We start from the raw sequence: 21,496 nt of genomic DNA on the forward strand, positions 1-21,496 counted from the left end.
TTTCCCCATTTAGTGTGATGTTGGCTATAGGTTTGTCATATATAGCCTTTATTATGTTGAGGTACAATCTTTCTATTCCTGGTTTCTTCAGAGCTTTTAACAAGAAAGGAGGTTGAATTTTGTCAAGGGTTTTTTTTTCCCATCAATTAAAATGATTATGTGATTTTTATCCTTGATTCTGTTTATATGCTATATTATATTTATTGATTTGTTTATGTTGAACCATCCTTGCATCCTTGGGATTTCATCCTTGGGATGAAATCAACTTGATTATGGTGTATGATCTTTTTGATATATTGTTAGGTTGGTTAGTATTTTGAGAATTTTTGCATCTATGTTCACTGAAGAGACTGGTCTATAATTCTCTTTTTATTATGTCTTTTTTTGTCTGGTTTTCAGATAAATTTTTTACTGGGTTTATTAGAATGAGTTTGGTAGTGTCCCTTTCCCTTTTCTATTTCATGGAAAAGTTTGAAGAGTAATGGTATTCTTCTTTAAGTAGATTTGTCAGTGAATCCATTAAGTCCTGGGCTCTTTGTTAGGAGACTCTTTATTATTGCTTCAATCTCATTACTTGTTATAGATTCTCTTGTTTCAATTTTGGTAGGTCAAATACATTGAGAAAGTTATCTCTTCTGTTTTCTAGTTTATTTCAATATAGGTTTTCATAATATTCCCTCATGATCTTCTGGATTTCATTAGAGTTTGTTGTGATATTCCAGTTTTCATCTCTAATTTTATTAATTTGGTCTTTTCTCACCTCCTCGTCAGAATGGCCAAGAGTTTATCAATCTTACTTATTTTTTCGAGGAGCTAAGTTTTTGTTTCATTGGCTCTTTGTATAGTTGTTTTTTTTTTTTTTTTGGTCTCTTTCATTAATTTCTGCACTAGTTTTTATTACTTTTGTTGCCAGTTTTGGGTTTTGCTTGTTCTTGTGTTTCTGAAAGCTTAATCATTAGGTTGTTTATTTGTGATCTTTATAGGTTTTTCTAATTCAGGCACTCTAAGCTATAAACTTCTCTCCCTGCACTGACTTTGCTGTATCCCAAAGGTTCTGGTAGGTAATTAGATTCTAGAACTGTCTCCTCCATGTGTTTGAATATTTTATGGTTTCTTTGCTGTTGAATTCTATTTTTATTACATTATAGTCTAATAGAATACAGGGGGTTACTTCAGCTTTCTTATATTTCCTAAGGCTTGCTTTGTGTTCTAAAAGATTATCTATTTTGGAGAGTTCCATGAATTGCTGTGAAGAATGCATATTTGCAGTAGTTAGATGAAATACTTTGTAGATGTCTGTTAAGTCCATTTGGTCTACAGTGTCAATTAATTCTGAGTTTTCTTTGTTGATTTTTTTTGTCTGGAAGACCTAACTATTGTTGTGAGTGGAGTCTCCCACTATTACCGTGTTGAATAATCTAACTATCGTTGAGAGTAAGTCTCCCACTATTACTGTGTAGGAATCCATCTGTGCTTTTGAATTCAGTAGTGTTTTTTTTTTAATGTAGTTGCATGCACTGTCATTTTGCACATATATGTTAAGAATTATTGTCTCTTGATGGATTGTTTCCTTTATTAATATGAAGTGACATTCTTTGTCTCTTGGAACTAATTTTGGTGTGAAGTCTGCTTTATCAGATATAAGTATAGCTTCTGACTGTTTGGGTCCATTTGCTTGAAAGATCTTTTTCATCCTTTACTCTAAGCCAGTGTTTGTCACTGAGATGCATTTCTTTGTTTTTTTTGTTTTTTTGGGGTTTTTTTTGTAGGATTCGAGTTTGCACTCAGGGTTTTGCACTTGGAAGTCAGGCCCTCCACCACTTGAGCCACACCTCCAGTTCACTTTACTGTAGTTATTTTAGAGATGAAGTCTTACAAACTGTTTGCCTGACATGACCTTGAACCTTGATCCTCCTGATCTCAGCCTCCCAAGAAGTTAAGATGACAGTCATAAGCCACCAGTACCCAACTGAGATGTGTTTCTTATAAGCAACAAATGGTTGGGTCTTGCTTTTTAATCCAGTTTGCCATTCTATGTCTTTTGGTTGGGGAATTGAATAGTAACATTCAGTGTTAATATTTAAAGTTATGTAGTGTTTCCAGTCGGTTTATTGTTTTTGATGTTTATTTTCCCCTATTCTTTGTTTGCTAATCTACTTGATTAGTGTTGCTTATTATTTTTCACATTTTACTGACTGTGTCTGTCTTCTTCATTTCTGTGTAGGATTACTTGAAGTATTTTCTGCAGTGCTGGTTTGATGGTTATGCCTTGTTGGCATTTTGAAAGCCTACTGTCTTAAACAACAGTAACTTATTTCTCACAATTCTGGAAACTGAGAAGTCTAAGATCAAGGAGTCAGCAGATTTGCTATCTGGTCTTGGCTGTCTTCTTGGTCTATAGAGGGCTACCTTCTTGCTATATTCTCACATGGTGAAGAGAGAGAAAGAGCTCTAGTCTCTTACAGACATACCAGTTCCATCATGGGGCCTCTACGTTAATGATTTCATCAAACCTAATTACCTCTTAAGGGCCCCACCTGCAAACACTATTCCTTTGGGGATTAAGGCTACAACATATGAATTTTGGAGAGGCATAAACATTCAGTTCATAGTGTTCTACCCAGGACCCCCCAAAATTCGTGTCTTTCTCACATGCAAAATATACTCATTCTATCCCAGCATCCCCAAAAGTCTTTGGCAGGGGACAGTGTCTTACTGTGTAGGCCATGCTGGCTTCAAAGCTCAGATCTTGCCTTACTCTCCCAAATGGCTGCGATTATGGGTGTGAGCCTTAACTAGTCTCAGCATCAACTCTAATGTCTCATCTAAATCATATGTACATGAGACTAGAGGAACAATTCATGGATTATAGCCATGTGCCACCATGCTTGACTAATAACTAATATGCTTATCTTCCTTCCCTCTCCTTCCCTCCCCTCTCCCCCTCTGCTAATCTCCCCTTACCTTTCTTTATCTTTGTCTTGCTTTATAGCCCAGTCTGGCCTTGAACTCATCCTCCTTCCGTAGCCTTCTGAGTGCTGGGATTACAGATGTGCACCACCACACCCAGTCCGTTTCCATACTTCTATTAACGTTCCATTCATGATTATTCTCTAGTAAGACAGAAGCTTTCTGCACAGCTATTCTGTTTTCTTTCTGAGCCCTCACCAAAATCACCTTTAACAATTCCTTCATGACATACACCTCAAAACTTCAATATTCTACCCTTTACCTAGTTCTAAAGCTCCTGCACATTTTTACGTATTTGTTACAATAGCTCCCCACTTCTCATTATCAATTTCTGTCTAAGTTCAAGCTACTATAACAAAATATGATAGATTGGGTAGCTTAAACAGTATGAACACTTATTTCTCATTGTTCTGGACACTGGGAAATCTTTCACAGAATGGAGTATGTTGAGAAGCCTGAGACCTTGCTCATCCTTCCTACCTCCAGTTCTTGTTCTCCACAACCACTTCTTACATCTTCTTAATTAAAGCAAAATATACACACAATAAAGTATATAGATATTAGGTCTATTAATTTGTAAATATGAATTGTCAAGATATAGAATATTTGATGCACCCAGAGGGTAGGCTACTTAGGTCCACTCATTTCCCTTAAGGCATCTTGATCCCTTTTGGTACCAGAGATCAGCTTTGCCTGTCAAACTTCCTTGAGATGGAGCCGGAAGGCATGTACTTCTGAGGCTGGTTCTCTCAACTTGCCATCCTATCTAAGTACACCCATGTAGGGCACAGCAGCTGCTAGGGTTTTGTATTGATATGTAGTCTATTATGTGCATCTACACAATTTAGCCATTCTGTATATGAGCATTTAAGGTTTTTTCCCAGATTTTGGCTTTTATGCATAATATTCCTATGAATATTCCCATATACATCTTTTGGTAGACATACGCACTTACTCTGTAGGTTGTCCCAGTGTTCATTCCCTTCAACAAAATATGGGGCAACATTTTTTGACTCTAGCAGTTTCTTCTTCCAGAGGTTTTTAGTTTCTTCTTGGAGTTTGTCCCACCATTTGGATACTATCAACCTTCCTTCTCCAGCCAGCTGGTTTAGTCCTTTGCATCCCTTTCTCATGGTAAGAGAAGTTATGCTTGGTAAACATAAGTCCTTATAGGACTTTTTCTGTTTCCCTAGAGAAACAGAACCAATTGGATGTGTGTGTATATGTATATATGGACGTGTGTGTGTAGATAGATAGATAGATGTGTGTGTATGAGAGAGAGAGCAAGAGATTTATTACAAGGAATTGGCTCATGCAGTTATGGAGGCTGACAAGTCCCAAGATCTGTAGGAGGAGTTGGTGAGCTGGAAACTCAGAGAATAATGGTATAGTTCAGTCCAAGTCTGAAGAGAATTGATGGTTCTCTTCAGTTCTAGTCTGTAAGCTGGCAGACCCAGAAAGAGCTGATGTCATGGTTCTAGCGGGAAGGCAAGAAAAAGCTAATGTTGTAGTTCAGAGGCACTCAAGCTGGGAAAATTCTCTTAACTTTGGGGAGAGTTAGCCTTTTTGTTCTATTCAGGCCTTGAGTTGATTGGATGACACACACCCACATGAGGGAAGACAACCTACATTAATTTATCTATTGATTTAATTTTTAATTTCCTCTAAAAGTACCCTCCCAGAAGCCCAAAATAATGTTTGACCAACATTTGGACACTTTGTAGTCTACTCAAATTGACACATAAAGTTAATGATCACGGTGACTAAACTGATAATGTTTATCTGTGACAGCCCCTAGAGAGCCCTGATAGATTTTACACCCATTTAAAACAAAGGATAAAAGCAGTGTGTGAAATTGATGCTCAGTGAAATGAGTAGGCTGGGCTACTGTTGGGTTAAGGCCTGCTGACCTCCTTTTGTTCCCTCCAAGTTTCTTAAGCCTTTCCTCTGTGGGATGCTAGGCATAGTACAAGTAAGGAGCTTAGTTTATTGTAACCAATATGCCTGCGAGAGCTAGCAGCATCCAGATTGTCAGTGCTTTCCTAGTTTTCTCTTTGGAAGTTTATGGAGGCCACCCTTCATGTCTTGCTATGGTGCAGAGGAACCCTATTTTTTGTTTACCTGACTCAGGCACCTTTGCACCATCTGTTAAAGCAGCCCAGTTGGCAACTCAGGTCTTTCCCTACCCAGATGTTGGACATCCTTTTTGTGCCTTAAGATGTATGGCCCGTGCTGAGCTTTGTGAGCAGGTTCTTCTGTCTCCTGAAATGGCTCACTAGGAGTGTATCACTTCCTCTTATTGCCCAAGGCCTCCTTTTCAGATCTCTACTTTGGATCTGGCTTTTCTTCCTGTTTTGTTTGTAACCCCCAGTTCCTTCTTCTTCTGTTATTTTTTGGGGTGGTGGGGACTGTACTGGGATTTGAACTCAGGGTCTTGTGCTTGCTAGGTAGGTGCTGTACCACTTGAGCCATGCCTCCAGCCCTTTCTGTTCTGGTTGTTTTTTGAGGTAGAGTCTTGCTTTTTGTCCAGACCAGACTGAACCATGAGTCTTCTATTTTATGCTACCTGTTACAGCTGGGATGACAGGTGCATGCCACCATGCCCAGCTTTTTGTTGAGGTGGGGTCTCAAGAACTTTTTTGCCCAGACTGGCCTTGAACCATGGTCTTCCTATTCTCAGTTTCCCAAGAAGCTAGGATTGCAGGTATGAGCCACAAGTGCCCAGCTGTTATTTTTGATAGGTGTGACTTGCAGTCTACCCACATTCAAATTGAGCTGGTATAGCATAGCACCATGGTATGTCCAGGCAGAGTAGAGTTGGTGCTCCTCTGCACCATGCTGTTTTCCTGTGTGTTCACTGGAGAGATCTTGCAACACAGAGTTGCCTGGTATGTGTAGTGCTCTTGTTTGCCACATACTGTCCTCATAAGTACTAAAGGCTTTCATAGCTCACATCACAGGCTGGAGGCATGACTCAGGTGGTAGGACACTTAAGTTCAAATCCCAGTACTATCCCCTCCCCCAATGCAAGTAATTCACACCCTAGCTGTGCTTCCTGAGACCAGCCTTTCTATATTTCTCCATGTATTAGTTTACCTCTTACTATCTCTACTCCTGGAAGAGCCAGAGTTGGCACAAGTTTTCCAGGTCAATGATTTGAGAAGGTTCTGTATTACATTAACATGAATGATGTACATGTCTTAAGATTGTAGGCAATAGCTTTAGGAACAGTTTTTGAAAAAGAAAAAAATGGAAAATATACGTAAGCAAAAATAAAACAAAACCAGTTTTATGTATCACAAATGGAATCATACTAACCTGCTTGGTCTTCTCCCTCTACCCAGTGTTGTATTGTGGCCTTCTCCCTGGTCAGTAAGCACAGTCTTTGGCCATCTGTGCAGTGGCTGCTTGGACAGAGTCTGGCTTATCCAACCAGAGTGTGGATTGTAGCCAAGCTTCACTTAACCAGGCCTCCATTTGAGAAAGAATAATCAGCAGTTTTTTGAAGGCTATTTTCCAATTAGCTAATCACTGTGAGCCGTGTAGGTTTTTTGCAGCAATTCCTAGAAATAGAATTGCTGGATCAAGTTCCTTCAGAAAGGTTGTAAAGTCTGTCCTATGCTAGCAATGTTTGGGTCTGCTCACTTTGCAGTGCCCCATCTAATCTGGATATTAAGATTGCAGAACTCTTTCCTCATTGAATTGGTTAAAGTATTATCTTATTATTACTGTGCATTTCTTTGATTCCAGAGCAGGGACATTTTTCTTGTGTTAACTGGCAAGGATAGAGTTTCCAAGTACAGTCTCGAGTCCTAAACTGTTTCTTTCCCTGCCAGCATGTTTGTACTTCATCTGCAAAGCATTGGAGAAAGATTGCCTATACAGCAAAGGTCTGGTTCTCAAGGAGAAGATCTTTGAGGAGCAGCCTTGTCTCCGGAAGGACTCACTCCGAATGTTCCTCAAATGGTAAGTTTTGCCTTGTCCTATGCAGTGCCTGCACCCTTGCATTGTCTGGCTGGTGAACATCAGGAGCACGCCTCATTCTCCTCTTAGGTCCTGATCTCCCTGCAAATATAGCCCCTGAACTCTAGGGCTTCATCTCCTGCTACAGTCCCTCATCTAGTGAGTTTACCTTGATCTTCCTGTTTATGTCTTAATTGTGCTTAATCTCTTAGTGATGCCTCCTCAGACTGAGGTTTAGCACAGTTGCTGCCCTCCTTTCCCACTGATCTGCCAGCTCTCAATGTTCTCTGGCTTTTCTCTGGAAGCTTGTGACAGCCTGGTGCCCAACTTGCCTCCTTTCTTCTTCTTGGCAACCTTTTTTTTTTTTTTTTTTTTTTGGTGGTGCTGGGTTTGAACTCAGGGCCTCACACTTGCTAGGCAGGTACTCTACCACTTGAGCCACTCCACAGCCCTGTCCTTTCTTGACAAAGTTTTGTACCCAGTACTGTCCAAGATCAGAGTCCCAAATATGCCTCTCATCTTGTACCACTCTTGCCTTGCCTCCAAGAGAAAGCTTATACCTAGCTGCATCACCAAAGTGGTCCTTTGCACCCCGTTATCCTGTTTCTCCCTTCTTACCTCTTACTTTTTCCTCCTAGGCTTCTTTTATTTTAGCTGCCTCAGGTCCCTAGCACATCCCAGGCCTGGCCCTGTTGTGCACTGTCCTCTCTCCTCAAACTGGCTCCCACTGTGCACTAGTAAGTCTTGCCATTGTCCCACCTCTCCTCCTATCTTGCCATTGTGCCTCCTTCACTTTCTAATTCCCAGGTGATACCTCTATCACTTTCTGATCTCTAGCTGCCCTCTCCCCCAATCTCTCAACTGAGCCAACTCTTCTTGCCCTCTGGTATTCCTTGGTTCCTGGAGTTCACCTATTGGGGGTTAGTGGGTATTTATCTTGGTGTCTATCTCCCATGAACTTATGCTTATCTTCATAGCTGTCCTGAAGAACTTACCTTCTTGGGAGAGATAATTGACAAACACGAGAGAGATACCTAAGTACCTAAGTGTATAGTTGTGTGGGGTAGCCCTGCTGGAGGCATCAGGACAGCCTGGGTAGGAGAGCAGATGTTATTGGCTCACCTCAGGCGTAGTAAGATTGGGGGTGCGTATCTGCACCTCAAAACCAATGCCCTTTCTGTATTTGGGAAATACCATTGACTTTGATAGCCTTGGTTTATCTAGTGACTTTTCATTGGGGTGGAATACAAGATAGTTAAGTTTAAAAATCTTCTGTAAATAATTGAGAGCATTATTTTATTTTCTGGGACTTTTTAGACATTAAGATGATACTGTTAATACATATGTAAACTCTCTGCCCAGTTGTGATTTGTGGAAGAAATTAAGGGTGTTAGTGATTACCACTGTATGTGGGTATTAGGAATGCTAATTACCACCCATTTGTGGTTATCATAGCATTCAGACAACTGTGGAATAGAGGATGGGGATAGAGTTCTGGCCTGGGAAGTGGGACTACAGCACTCCTGTTCTCTGGGCCTCATGGGACATTGAAAATGAAGGTATTTTGTAAACACACACACAGAGATGAGGCTTCTGATCTCACCGGATCATGGCCAGCATTCCAGGCATTATCTTCTGCTTTATGGTGGGGTCAGCAGGGGGAAAGTCCTTGGCCTTCATGATGACCTCATGGGCCTCCCAGAAGAGGTCCTCCCCCACTGCTGCCTCCACTCTCTGGCGCCATGCAGCCAGCTTGGGACGGCCTTCGAAAACTTGGCAGCCAGCACCCACGGGCTGTAGCAAGAAGGAGACAGAATAGGGGCAGATGAGTAAAGACAAGGACAGGCCTCATCTGCCTGGTTTGGGAACCCCAGAGATCCAGAGGGTTTTCCATACATAAGCACAGACCTGCAGTTTGGTGAGGGCAGCAAAAACAGGACTTTAGTACTTGGCTGGGGCACCCTCTATCTAGTGTGTCCTCCTTGTCCACAGTACTCACATGCATAAGTTCCGTGATGGCCACCAGATCAGCTAGGGAAATGTGGGACCCGACAAGGAAAGCCTTGTTCTGGAGGAATTTGTCCTCAAACAACTGTAAGAGCTCATCCAACTCTGCAAGCATGGTTGCCAGTAACTTAGGAGATACTTGCTCCCTCAGGAAAACAGGGAACATTACCTGGTAGGTAGATAGGCAAAATAGAGAATTAGGAGTCAGCTCAGCCCTTTGGGGCAGGAAGGCAAGTCCCCTAACCTTGTAGTTGCCTTTTGGTTCTATGCACCTTTCTTCCATGGCCTGGCTGGGCCTGCAGGGGAATTGACAAGAACAGCTTTTTCCAGAACTATTCTTGCTTCCATGATCTCTGATTGGCTAGAGAATCAGAGAATGACTCAAACCTCTTTGAGAAGGACTCAAATGGGGACTTGAAAAATAGGCCTAACATCTTGGGGAGATGAAATTAATTTAGGAGCTATACTCATGTGTCACTTAATGACAGGAATAAGATAATTTCATCTTTGCACAAACAAGACAGAGATGGTACTTAGGACAATCACTCAAAGTAACCTCTCAATACAATTGGGAAGACATGGTAAACCTGACACATATGAAGCTGCTGCTGGGATAATATGACAAACTTTTTTTTTTTTTTTTGCAGTACTGGGGTTGAACTCAGGGCCTACACGTTGAGCCATCAGCCCTGTTTTGTGGTCTTTTTCTTTTTTTTTGAGATGGGGTCTCTTGAACTATTTCTCCGGGCTGGCTTCAAACCGCAATCCTCCTGATCTCTGCCTCCTGAGTAGCTAGGATTACAGGCATGAGGCACCAGAGACCAGCTTACAGTAAACTTTTTTATATGTGAGAGTCCAGTCTAAAAGTAAAAGCATACTACAGTGTAGTAACTACTATAGTATAGTAAACCAAAAACATAGTTGTTTATTATCATATCAATACATAATATCATATACATAATTACCATATTATCATATACATAATTACACGTGCTCTACGTTTGACTATCATCAACAAGGTAAATTTGTTTGCAGCAGCAAACATGATGAATCCATTGTGCTATGAATATTATGATGGCTACAATGTTACAAGTGACAGGAAATTTTTAGCTCTATTATTCCATCACCATATATGTGGTCCATTGTTGACTGAAACATTGTTGTGGTGCATGACTGTATCTATTTTATAGCCTCTTTCCCCTGAAGAAAAAAGTCAGAATCTCTTACACTATAAGTAGTTAGGAAAATGGGCTTTTAAGGCTGATACTCTCCCCTATCAGCTGTGTAACCTTGAACAAAATATTCAAACTCTCTGAGTCTCAATTTCTTCATCTATAATATAGGAATAATAATAGTATATGTCTCATCTTGTAAAAGGAAAAATGAGGCCTAGAGAGGGACAGTTAATTGCCAGAATACCACAGTCAAGAAAAAAGCTAAGCCAAGCATAGGACGAATGCCTCCTGACCCAGAGAGTTTCCAGGGACTAACAAGAAGAGCCACTGGACCAAGAGGAGGGTAGTGGATGGGGAGGCCATCAACTCTCTCAGGCTTGGCAGACACAGTGGGTGGGTATCAAAGGAGGGGTGAATGTTCAGGCAGGTGTCTTGCTTGGGAGCCTGGAGTAGAGGAAAGAGTAAACAGAACTAGGATTGCACTGGACCCCTGATTCTGGGCTTCAGTCTCCTCCCAGCGAAGTAGATGGGATTAGAAACAGCACACAGATGGCCTAAAGCCAGTAATGTGCTACTGATATTCATCTGATGACAGAGTTTTAAAATATGGATTAATTTCTGATATTTTATCAATTTGGGCATTTCATATTTAAGTATAGATTTCCAGCTTTTTTTTTTTTTTAACTTAAGGAGTGCTAGCCACATGGAGCCAGTATTTCTACTGGTATTCCTGCTCAGTATCCAAGGCTGATGCTTGGGAGAAGCTGCTCCAACAAGGGGCCACTGTGAAACTGTCTTCAAATCCCTCACTTACTTGTCTGCCTCACCCCTGCAAAAGACTGTCTACATTTCTCTTTGGTTTTGACTTGGAGGGTCCAAAATCCACTGGGTTATAAAAATTTGAAGAGGTTTTGTCCCTCTTCAAATTTAAAATATAGTCATTTGCCATACAACATTTTTATTATATAACATTCTGTCAGTGACAGAATATATATACACTCTGTTCCCATAAGATTATAAGAGATGTTACTCCAGAGGCACCTGCACATCCATGTTTATTGCAGCACTATTCACATTAGCCAAGTTATGGAAACAGCCAAGATGCCCCACCACTGACGAATGGATTAAGAAAATGTGGTATCTATACACAATGGAATTTTATGCAGCCATGAAGAAGAACGAAATGTTATCATTCGCTGGTAAATGGATGGAATTGGAGAACATCATTCTGAGTGAGGTTAGCCTGGCTCAAAAAACCAAAAATCGTATGTTCTTCCTCATATGTGGACATTAGATCAAGGGCAAACACAACAAGGGGATTGGACTATGAGCACATGATAAAAGCGAGAGCACACAAGGGAGGGGTGAGGATAGGTAAGACACCTACAAAACTAGCTAGCATTTGTTGCCCTTAACGCAGAGAAACTAAAGCAGATACCTTAAAGCAACTGAGGCCAATAGGAAAAGGGGAACAGGTATTAGAGAAAAGGTTAGATCAAAAAGAATTAACCTAGACGGTAACACCCATGCACAGGAAATCAATGTGAGTCAACTCCCTGTATAGCTATCCTTATCTCAACTAGCAAAAACCCTTGTTCCTTCCTATTATTGCTTATACTCTCTCTACAACAAAATTAGAAATAAGGGCAAAATAGTTTCTGCTGGGTATTGAGGGGGGGGAGAGGGAAGGGGCGGAGTGGGTGGTAAGGGAGGGGGTGGGGGCAGGGGGGAGAAATGAACCAAGCCTTGTATGCACATATGAATAATAAAAGAAAAATGAAAAAAAAAAAAAAGATTATAAGAGAGCCAAAAAGTTCTTACAACCTAGTGACATCATAGCACAACACATTTTTCACTTGCTTATGTTGCTACTGGTATAAACAAACCCACTGCATGCCCAGTGGCAAAAAAAGTATAGTACAGTACATAATACTCAATATGATAATAAATGACTGTGTCGCTAGTTTGAATACTAACTGTTGTCATTTTAGAGTGTCTTCCTACTTACTAAGAAAGTTTACTGTAAAGCAGTATGTTCTGTTTCACTGGTAGCAGTCTCATGCATCTCATATCTCTTGATTTTGCATCAAGAGACCATATCAAGTGATTGGCACAGCCCACTAGGTTTATATAAGCACACTCTAGGATATTCCCACAATGAAATTACCTACTGACATATTTCTTAGAATGAGTATATTCCCATGCCCATATAGTAATAAGACAATAAATAAATTCTGGTTTATTCGTATTGTGGAAGATCATAGGGGAATTTAAAATGAGTAATTAGGTCTACCCACAGAAACATGGGGAAATCTAAAACAATGCTAAGAGAAAAAAGTCAAGTTGCAGAATGGTAAAAATTTAAGCACTCAGTATAAAACCTTATTTTGCTTACAGTTACACATGAGTAATGTACAGAGTCAGAAACTGTAATGACTTGCACCAGATTGAGGAAGTGGCCCATGAGGAAGAAGTAAGGACAACAAAGAGGTCTTTTGACTTTTGTTCTCTAATGTTTCTTTTTATATAACAAAACCCTTGAGACAGAATAAGGCAGAGACTTTAAAAAATGAACAGTCCCACATCTGATTAAGATACCAACAGTTACAAAAGACCATTGTGCCCACTCCAAAGACCTGGAAAGAAAATAATCAGATTTTTCTCTAAAATTATCAAAAAGTTATGGAACTTTATAAAAAGGAAAATAGGATTGGCAGAGTAACTCTAGTTAGTGGTAGAGTGCCTACCTAGCAAGTGTGAGGCCCTGAGTCCAAACCCTGGTACCACCAAAAAAAAAATGAAAATAAAAGAATAAAAAAGAGAACAGGAGTGCTCTAGTCCTGCTTCACCTTAACTTCCCAGGCCAGAACTCTATGCCCATCCCTCTTCCACAGTTGCCTGAATGCTATGACAATCCCACACACCAGGACCTTAATCACCGCACTTCATTTTAAGTTTGGGTAATAAACCTGGCCTAATTTGAGCCTTGCCTTCTGTGTGTCATTTATTTGACCTTCCTCTGTTCTGGCCCTGTTCTTGGTTTCTTATTTCAGGACTTGAGTGTCAGCTTCCCCTGATGATTGTCAAAAGTGAAATTCACAAATACCCTATAGTTGTCTGATAGGTGGAGAATGATTTGTCAGACAGCACAGGGTCAGCAGGTATGTCATGTGTTGGCTGCAGCTATAGTAATTGATCAGTTGGCCAAGCCAGCGTCTGAGGACATGCCTTGTTCACACGAAGTACTGTTATCACCTGTCGTGCATCTGTATTGGGGAACTGGCCAGGAGGACAAAACCCAAACAGCATCTGTCCTGGTCAGGACCCAGCCATGCAGGGGCTTAAGTGCCATGCCTAGGCACTTGGTTGTAAACTGTAAACAGAGATGGAGAGCTCAGATTGTGAATCAAATGATTCATATGGAGCTAGGTCTGTAGAGACCTCTTATCGTATGTAATTGAGTATATATCTTCCCCAGAATGTTATCCAGGTTCAGCATGTAGTGTCAGTTTGGTGCAGATACTACCTTATTAATAGATAATTAAGGGCAATCTTATCTAAGACTACCCTGGCGAGGGAAGATGTATATTGTTGTGCAGTGGTAAGTCTTTGCAGCAGAGTTTATGAGACTACCTAAAGAGTTGAATGGATTCCCTATCATTTCTTCATTACATGTATGCTATATTCTGTTGTAAGGACTCTGATGAAAGAAGCAAATCTGGGGTTCCACACCCCCAGGTAGCTTACATTTGACTTTCTGATGTAGAGAGAGGGGGCCAGCCCAGTGACTATACCGGTGATCAGTTTCAGATCTATAAGGAGGTCAAATATCATAATCCAAATTGCATATGGTGGTGCTTACCTGTAATCCCAGCACTTGTGAGGCTGAGGAAGGACAATCATGAGTTTAAGGCCAGTCTGGGCAACATAGCAAGATCTTGTCTCAAAAATATAAACAAGGACTGGGGGTGTGTATCAAGTAGTAAAGTGCCTTCCTGCCTGCCTAATTAAGTGTGAGGCTTGGAGTTCAAACACCAGTACCGTTATAATCAAAACAAAAATAAATAAATACACTTATTTATCCTAAATCACACAGGCTTCCACTAATTATTTATCTATGTGTCTAAATAATTGGAACCCCAATCTCCATCTACAAGTAGAGCTCTATCAAGGTGAGGCACGTATGGTTGTTTTGTTTTGTCTTTTTGGCAGTGCTGGAATTTGAACTCAGGGCTTCATGCTTGTTAGGCAGGTGCTCTATCACTTGAGCCATGCCTCCAGCCCATGTATGGTTTTTTGGAGGTAAGGCCTCTATATGTTACTCAGTTAAACCATGGATCTATTTTGTTAGCACATCCAGTTAATAATCCTTTTTTTAAAATTCATCCTAATTATTTTGTTTACAAATTTGTATTTGTTGTTACAAATACAAATATTTTGCTCCTGGGAGGAACTTTGTAAGTTTTGTTCAATTGAATGATTCAGAAGCCCAACAAGCTACTAGTTTGGCTCAGTTAAATAAGGCATAGAAGTTGAAGGGTAATGGGAAAGTTTACTCTACAGAGAAGTCCAGGAGGTTTAGGTCAATTGGTAGAGTGCCTGCTTTGCAAGTGTGAAGTTCTGAGTTCAAACCCCGTCCCACCCCCCCCAAAAAAACAGCTAACATCCAAATATACAAGAGTTTCCTGTCAAAAATGTCATCTATTAAAGTAAGATCAGAAGCCTGGTGCTAGTGGTTCACACCTATAATCCACGCCTGGGAGGCTGAGATTGGAAGGATCACAGTTCAAGGCCGGCAGGGAAAATAGTTCAAAAGACACCCATCTTCAAAAATAACCAGAGCAAAGTAGACTGGAGGTGTGGTTTAAAGAGTAGAGCACTTGCTTTGCAAGTGCAAAGCCCTGAGTTCAAACGCCAGTCCCACCAAAAAAAAAAAAAAAAAAAAGCTAGAGCAGTATGTTGTCCAAGAGAAGAAGAAGGAAACAGCAGGAGTAAGATAATTATAGCAAGAGAGAACAATGTAGACACCAGGCATGGTGGCACATGCCTGACGGCAGAGTTAGAAGGATAGCAAGTTCAAGGCCAGCCTGGGCTATACAGTGAGAGCCTATCTCAAAAAACCAAGGTCTAGGGATGTAGCCCAATGTAGAGTGCTTGTCTAACATGTGTGAAGCCATGGGTTCTATCTCCAGGACTGGAGAGAGAGAGAGAGAGAGAGAGAGAGAGAGAGAGAGAGAGACAGAGAGAGAGAGAGAGAGAGAGACAGAGAGAGAGAGAGAGAGACAGAGAGACAGAGAAATACCATGGAAGCAGTTGATAGAAGGATCTCATAACAAGTGAGATAGCTAAAAGAAATGAGTAAGAAGACACTTCAAAAGTGCTTCTACGGCTGTGTGGTACATGAAAATGGTTAAGGGGGAGCCCATAACTACTTATTTGGAGGATTTGACCAATAGTGCAGTGGCAGAGACAGCCATTCACTAAAAATGGTACCTGTGGGTAACTGGGTCCAGCTATTGGCTACAGTATTCTACATGGTAATATTGATCTCCATTTCTTTGAGTTAGAACTCATAGGGCATTTCCTTCCTTCTTTGTGCAAGCAATTTATCTGGAATACTGCAATCTTGAGGAAGTTCTTGTCATAAGTTCTGTTACCAGTCTACACGTAGGAATGTTTTAGGTTATATCCCGATATAGGCATATATGCATGAAGGCTCTTTTTTTTCCACAGCCTCTCCCAACACTGTTTTGTTGGAGTTTGACATAAGTGACTCCATTTTGGTTCTAGCAACTTTCACATGTGTACTTCAAAGTGCACAGTTGAAGTACTTTCACATTGTTGTACAACTATCACCATCACCTACCTCTGGAACTCTTTTCATCTTGTAAAACTGAAACTCTGTACCCATTAAACAGAAACTCCCCATTTCTAGCAGGGTCAGTTAACTGTCTACTCTTTTCTGGGTCCCCAAGAAATTTGTTGAGGATATCCTCTGGATGTGTTTTACATTTCATAGTTGGCACTTGGTATCAAATGGAGTATCTAGATATGAAAAATACATATCTCAAATAAGAATTATTAGATGAGTTTAACAAGAACCCAGGTACAACTGAAGAAACAGTGAAAGACAAGGTCAGAATGTGATGTTGCCTGAGACACTTTGGAGTGATGTTCTTACCCTTCTCCCTGCTCTGGGTAATCACCATTCTTTCCCAAAGCCCTGCTGGGATGAGTGAGTAACCCAATCCTACCTTCAAGATATGGATGCTCCTCGACTTATCATGGGGTACATCCTGACAAAGCCATCATTAAGTAGAAAGCATCATAGGTCAAAAAAGCATTCAATATACCTAACCTACTGAACTTCACAGATTAGCATACAGTACAGCTAGAATTGTGGCTCACTGCCACTACTTAATATGGTGAGAGAGTATCATACATCATGTCACTAGCCAGCAGAAAGATGAAAATTCAAAGTATGGTTTCTTGCCGGGCGCTGGTGGCTCATGCCTGTAGTCCTAGCTACTCAGGAGGCAAAGATCAGGAGAATCACAGTTTGAAGCCAGCGGAAACTCCAACAGAAAACAGGGCTGGCGGAGTGGCTCAAGTAGTTGAGCGCCTGCCTAGCAAAGGCAAAGCCCTGAATTAAAACCCCAGTACTGGAAAAAAAAAAAACAAAAAAGTATGGTTTCTACTGAACATGTATTGCTTTCACATTATCATAAAATTGAAAAATCATAAATTGAAACATTATAAGTTGGGGATTATCTGTTTGAAACCAGGGCTGAACTGAAACAAACTAAACCCACAACCCAGCCCATCTCCTCATTAGCTGGAAGAGATGAGCCTCACAGCCCAGCTGCCTAACAAGGCAAGTGCAAGCCCTTCCTGGGTATTTATTACATATTTCAATTTCTTATACACTTCTACTCTTCTTTTATCTATAATATCTGGCACACAATTTATGAAACATGTAAAGAATCAGAAAAATGCAATCCATAGTCAAGAGGCAAAAAAAAAAATCAATAGAAACAGATCCACAGAGGACCCAGGTCTTGAAATTAGCTGACAAAAACTTTTAATTAAAAATGACAAATATGTTAATTTTTAAAGAAAAGATGAACAAAATGAGTGAATTTCAGAAGAGAGATGAAAACTACAAAAGCAAGTGAAATTTCTAGAAATGAAAAATACATATCTTTTACAGGAATGGGGGAGAAGAGATAAAGGAAGAATGATTGAGGGGTTAAAAAAAAAAAGAAAAATGCATATCTCAAATAAAAGGTGTATTACATAGACTTGACAGCCAAGCAGCCTCAACAAAAGGATTAGTGAAGCCAAAGGCAATAGAAAATACCCAAACCAAAAAGAAGAAATTGGTTTTGCCTGAGCCCCTTTGGGATTTTGTCCTCACTGTCCCTCCCATCCTTCCAGGCTCACCTTATGCCACAGGGCCTGGAGGCAGCTTCTCCTCAGGGTTGTGTGTTGCCATGCCAGGTACTCATCCACACAGGCACGGGCTTGCAGGTCCTGAGGGTACCAGAAGTCAGGAACCTTACACTTGTGTGTCAGGTAGAGCAGGATGGCCACACTGTGGGGTGGGAGGTGTGACATAATGGATGGGAGAGGGCACTGTGCTAGGGACTTTATACCCAGTACATTCCTGATCTTCCTGATAATCTGCCAAAGTATGGCCCTCATTTTCCAGCTAAGGGAAGCAGGCTTTAAAAAGGAAAGGGATTTGTCCCAGGTCACACAGCCCGTACTAACAGACCTGAGAGTCTTTCTGGGGCTAAAACTCCAGCTTATTCTACTACCAGGTAAAAATCCCACAGCAGAGTGTCCAGTCAAGTGTTCAGACAGTTTCTGATCACAGGACAAGAGAGAGCTTCCTGGAAGAGGTGTCACACAAGCTGAGCCTTGAGGAAGCTCATTTCTCACCAGTTTGCATCCACTCTCATCCTCTGGCATGCAGACCAGCCTCCAATGGCCTCATGGTTCAGAAAGACTTTCTCATCATTCCTTTGTTCTTTTGTCACTCTTTCTTCTAAAAATCAGCTCCTATATAAATCTACAGATGTGATTTGACTCCTTAAAACCTTATCCAGGAAACTTTTCTTCAGGGTGCTGCAGGTTCCTGGCAAACAAGGCTCCCTGGCCCTCTGCTTCTGTCCTTGGTTATGAGGGTTTATCATAGTGTAGGGAAGAGGATGGACCTTAAAGGACACAGAGGATGTATGGATTTGGGTCATAGGAAATTTTCAGGAATTTGGAGTATCTTGAGGGTTGGGTGCTCTAGCACAAAGGACAGAAAACCTCTGATCTGCCACAGCATCATGTTCTCGCTTAAAAGTCCTGCATCCTCAATCCAGTTTAGTGACTTCGTTGCCCTGATGCTCTTTTTGCTCCCAGCTAATTGCTCAAGGCACCTCTGAGGGAAACCCAAGGTTGAGAGAAGTGCAGAGATTGCCTCCAGCTGGTACATGTAGGAGGTCAACATTGGGTAGACAAAGACTGAGGACACTGGTGGCACCAGGAAGGAAGAACAGCAGTGGCAGAATGTCAGAGGACTTCATCCGGGTGCATCCATCTTGAGATTCCAGAGATGAGCTCTAAAGCATAAACTCTAGGTTTTCCTTGCTATGGGATAGCTGGCAACCCAGGTGACAAAAGGGGCAGAACTGGGAAAAGGCTTGTCCTTCCCTGAAGAGGGAAGGTTCAACTTCCTTGCAACCTGCTGTGATGTAAAACACTCACATGTCTGGAGGATCTCTTGAGGGGGAGACTCACCCAGGGAAGCCTTTAGGCCATCTCCACACAAGCTGGGCCAGAAGGCTGCCCCATGGTGGATGAAGCTACCTTTCTTCCTTACCCTGTTTCCTTGTCTTGAACCCTGCCCCATGGATACTCTCATCAACAACCAGAGGCATGGTGCAGAAGTAAAGCAGGTGCCTGGTTCTCCAACCTGCCTAATGAGCTAGAAGAGCAGGCAGGCAGGGGTCTGAGTTCCAGCACCAGCTCTGTGGTATATGGGCCAAAGTCCACTGAGGACTTTAGTTTCCTTATCTATAACACAGATAGCCAGGACAGGATGGTTCCAGCAAGGTGTGGCAGCGGCCCCAGTGGTCCAGTTACCTCTCAGTCAAGGTGAAGTCCCCATCCTTCATGGCAGGTACCTTCTTCAGAGGGTTCACCTGGGCAAAGGCATCGCTGAGGTGCTGGCCTGCAGACAGCCCAGCATGAGAGGTGGTACACAACTATAATCCTAGCTACTAAGGAGAGGGAGATCTTGAGACAAAAACGTCATGAAGAAAAAAGTTATAAAGAATCCATCTTAACCAAATAAGATGGCCCTAAATTCAAAACCCCAGCAGCACACAGACAAAGAAAAAGTAAAGAAAGAATATCTGTCTCATTGCTTCTCTGCTCCACAGCCCTCAGTGGCTCACTGTTAAGCCTGAATCGGGTGGAAGATCCTCCAAGCTCTACACAATAGTGTTTTTTCTCCAGTCTTCTTGCTATCCTCCCATTACCCTCTGTCAGATAATTCCTTCACCAGGTGCACCCTCTCTCTTTTCCTGGTGAAATGCATCTCCATGTGCATCCCTGCTCCCGGGCCGGGCCCTTTTTCTTGCCCCATAGTCTGCAGGGGCAACGCTTGTGTGGGGGTAAGCCAGCTGTCACCAGAGAAGACTAGGACGAGGTGAAGTTTTAACAGAGGGACAGGCAGCACAAAGGCGCAAAGGTACAGCAGGAGCGCTGGGTAGAAAGTTTAGCCAAGTAGAGTTGCCCCACTTGCCCACCCGGAGCAACACTTAAATTGTGCTGTCATCTCTTCCTACCACCCCACCCCCGCGAGGCTCAGACCTGCCAGCAGTGTCCTTGAGGGCCTCAGCCGCCAGGCCAGAGAAACAAACAAGCCTCCCTGCTCAGGGTTCAGCAACTCCCGCTGTGGAGGAGGGGCTCCCGTTCCTAGCATAGCTTTGGGGACAAATCTTTCCCTAGCTAGACAAGAGAGGCGGGGGACAAGGTAAGTAAGGCAAAGCAGGAAAAGCAGAAGAAAGGGACAAAAGCCACTCAACAGAGTCTAGGCTGGAAACGCAGGTCCACCAAGCAATGCTTCCTCTGCGTGCTACTTGCCAGTTTCAACACGGGACCACGAAGGAGGGACTTGACTGTGTCAGTCTGTACACTTGATCTCCTGGCTCCCCTCCCTCCTCCTCCTCTTTTCTGGAGGTTCACGATCCCCCGCACCCCCAAGTCCAGGCCACACCCATTTCAGTTTGCAGGTCTCTTCTCTCTTCAGGCGCCTCCCCCTCTTAATCTGCAGCAGATGAGTCCTTGTTATCTATTCCATAGGACAGCACAATCTAGGGGAGTCCCGAATCTTGGATCTCCCTAGTGACTCACTTTTCTCACCTGGTCTCCAAAGCAGACCAAGGAAGGCCCCAACAGGCACGGATCCTCTAAATTACGTTTGCTTCTTGCTCTGCCCCTCCCCCCGCATTCTCGGTTCTCTAAACCTGACACCCCACCCACCCTTGAGCAGCTCCACGGTGCGCAGCTGGAAGGGGATGCCGTTTTTCTTGGCGAAGATGTAGATGGCGCGGCAGGGCTGGGACAGCAGGTCCAGGTAGAGCTCCAGGACCATGGTGGAGGTGGTGGGCACCAGAAACCTGAGGGACACAGCAAAAACTCAGGCGGGTCTCTGGTCTCAGACCAGGCCTGGCGCGGCCACGCCCTCATGGGCGTGGGCACTTTCCTCCAATTGCTGGCTAGCCAAGGACAAGTCCCAGGAATTGAGGCCTCTGGGCTCTCTGCCCCAGCAGAGCCAGAGTGGTCAACCCTGCGGGGATGAGGGAGATGGAAAGGGACCCCAGTTCCAGCCCAGTCACAAAAGTGACTCGCTTATTTGACTTAGCATAATGTCTTCAAGGTGCATCTGTGTCATAGCGTATGTCAGAGTTTCCAATCGTCCCCATTTTACAGATGGGGAAACTGAGGCACTGAGTAATGATAAAACCAGAAAATCGGTTTGGAGGATCCATTGTCTTAGACCAACACTCCAGAGATCTTGGTACCAGCAAGGAGCAAAGCTTCCGGGCTTGTGTGCAGTATTTTGATCCACTGGTTGTTTTTGAGTGTGTTGTTTAATTTCTACAAACTCATGAATTTTCTGTTGTGTTCAGAAAACATACTTTGCATGATTTCAATCTTCTTAAATTTGAGACTTATGTTGTGGCCAAACATATATATATACTTTAGGAAAGTGTTTAATCTGCTATTGTTCTAGATCCAAGTGTTTTCTACTGTTGTTCTTTGATGATCTTTGTTATTCTCATACTGAAAGGGGATGTTGAAGTCATGAACTGTTATTT

The 21,496-nt window shown here is 42.3% G+C and overlaps 1 protein-coding gene across 3 annotated transcripts; it reads right to left on the reverse strand.

Annotated features, from left to right (window-relative positions):
• Positions 1 to 7,414: 7,414 nt before the first annotated feature.
• On the reverse strand, positions 7,415 to 20,888 carry LOC109699631 (glutathione S-transferase theta-1). Of its 3 annotated transcripts, XM_020184433.2 has the most exons (5): positions 20,658 to 20,857; positions 19,254 to 19,341; positions 17,559 to 17,709; positions 8,933 to 9,109; positions 7,556 to 8,727 (listed from the first exon to the last, which is right to left on the reverse strand). In XM_020184433.2, the coding sequence occupies exons 1-5, from the start codon at positions 20,767 to 20,769 to the stop codon at positions 8,533 to 8,535; spliced, it is 723 nt and encodes a 240-aa protein (XP_020040022.2). In that variant the 5' UTR covers positions 20,770 to 20,857; the 3' UTR covers positions 7,556 to 8,532. The 3 variants fall into 3 exon arrangements, with proteins under 3 accessions (XP_073917023.1, XP_073917022.1, XP_020040022.2); XM_074060922.1 differs by lacking the exons at positions 19,254 to 19,341; positions 20,658 to 20,857 and adding an exon at positions 18,060 to 19,234 and having other exon boundaries at positions 7,415 to 8,727; positions 17,559 to 17,648; XM_074060921.1 differs by lacking the exons at positions 17,559 to 17,709; positions 19,254 to 19,341 and having other exon boundaries at positions 7,420 to 8,727; positions 20,658 to 20,888.
• Between the last annotated feature and the right edge of the window lie 608 nt (positions 20,889 to 21,496).

Source organism: Castor canadensis, chromosome 18 (assembly GCF_047511655.1).
Source record: "Castor canadensis chromosome 18, mCasCan1.hap1v2, whole genome shotgun sequence".
NCBI lineage: Eukaryota > Metazoa > Chordata > Mammalia > Rodentia > Castoridae > Castor > Castor canadensis.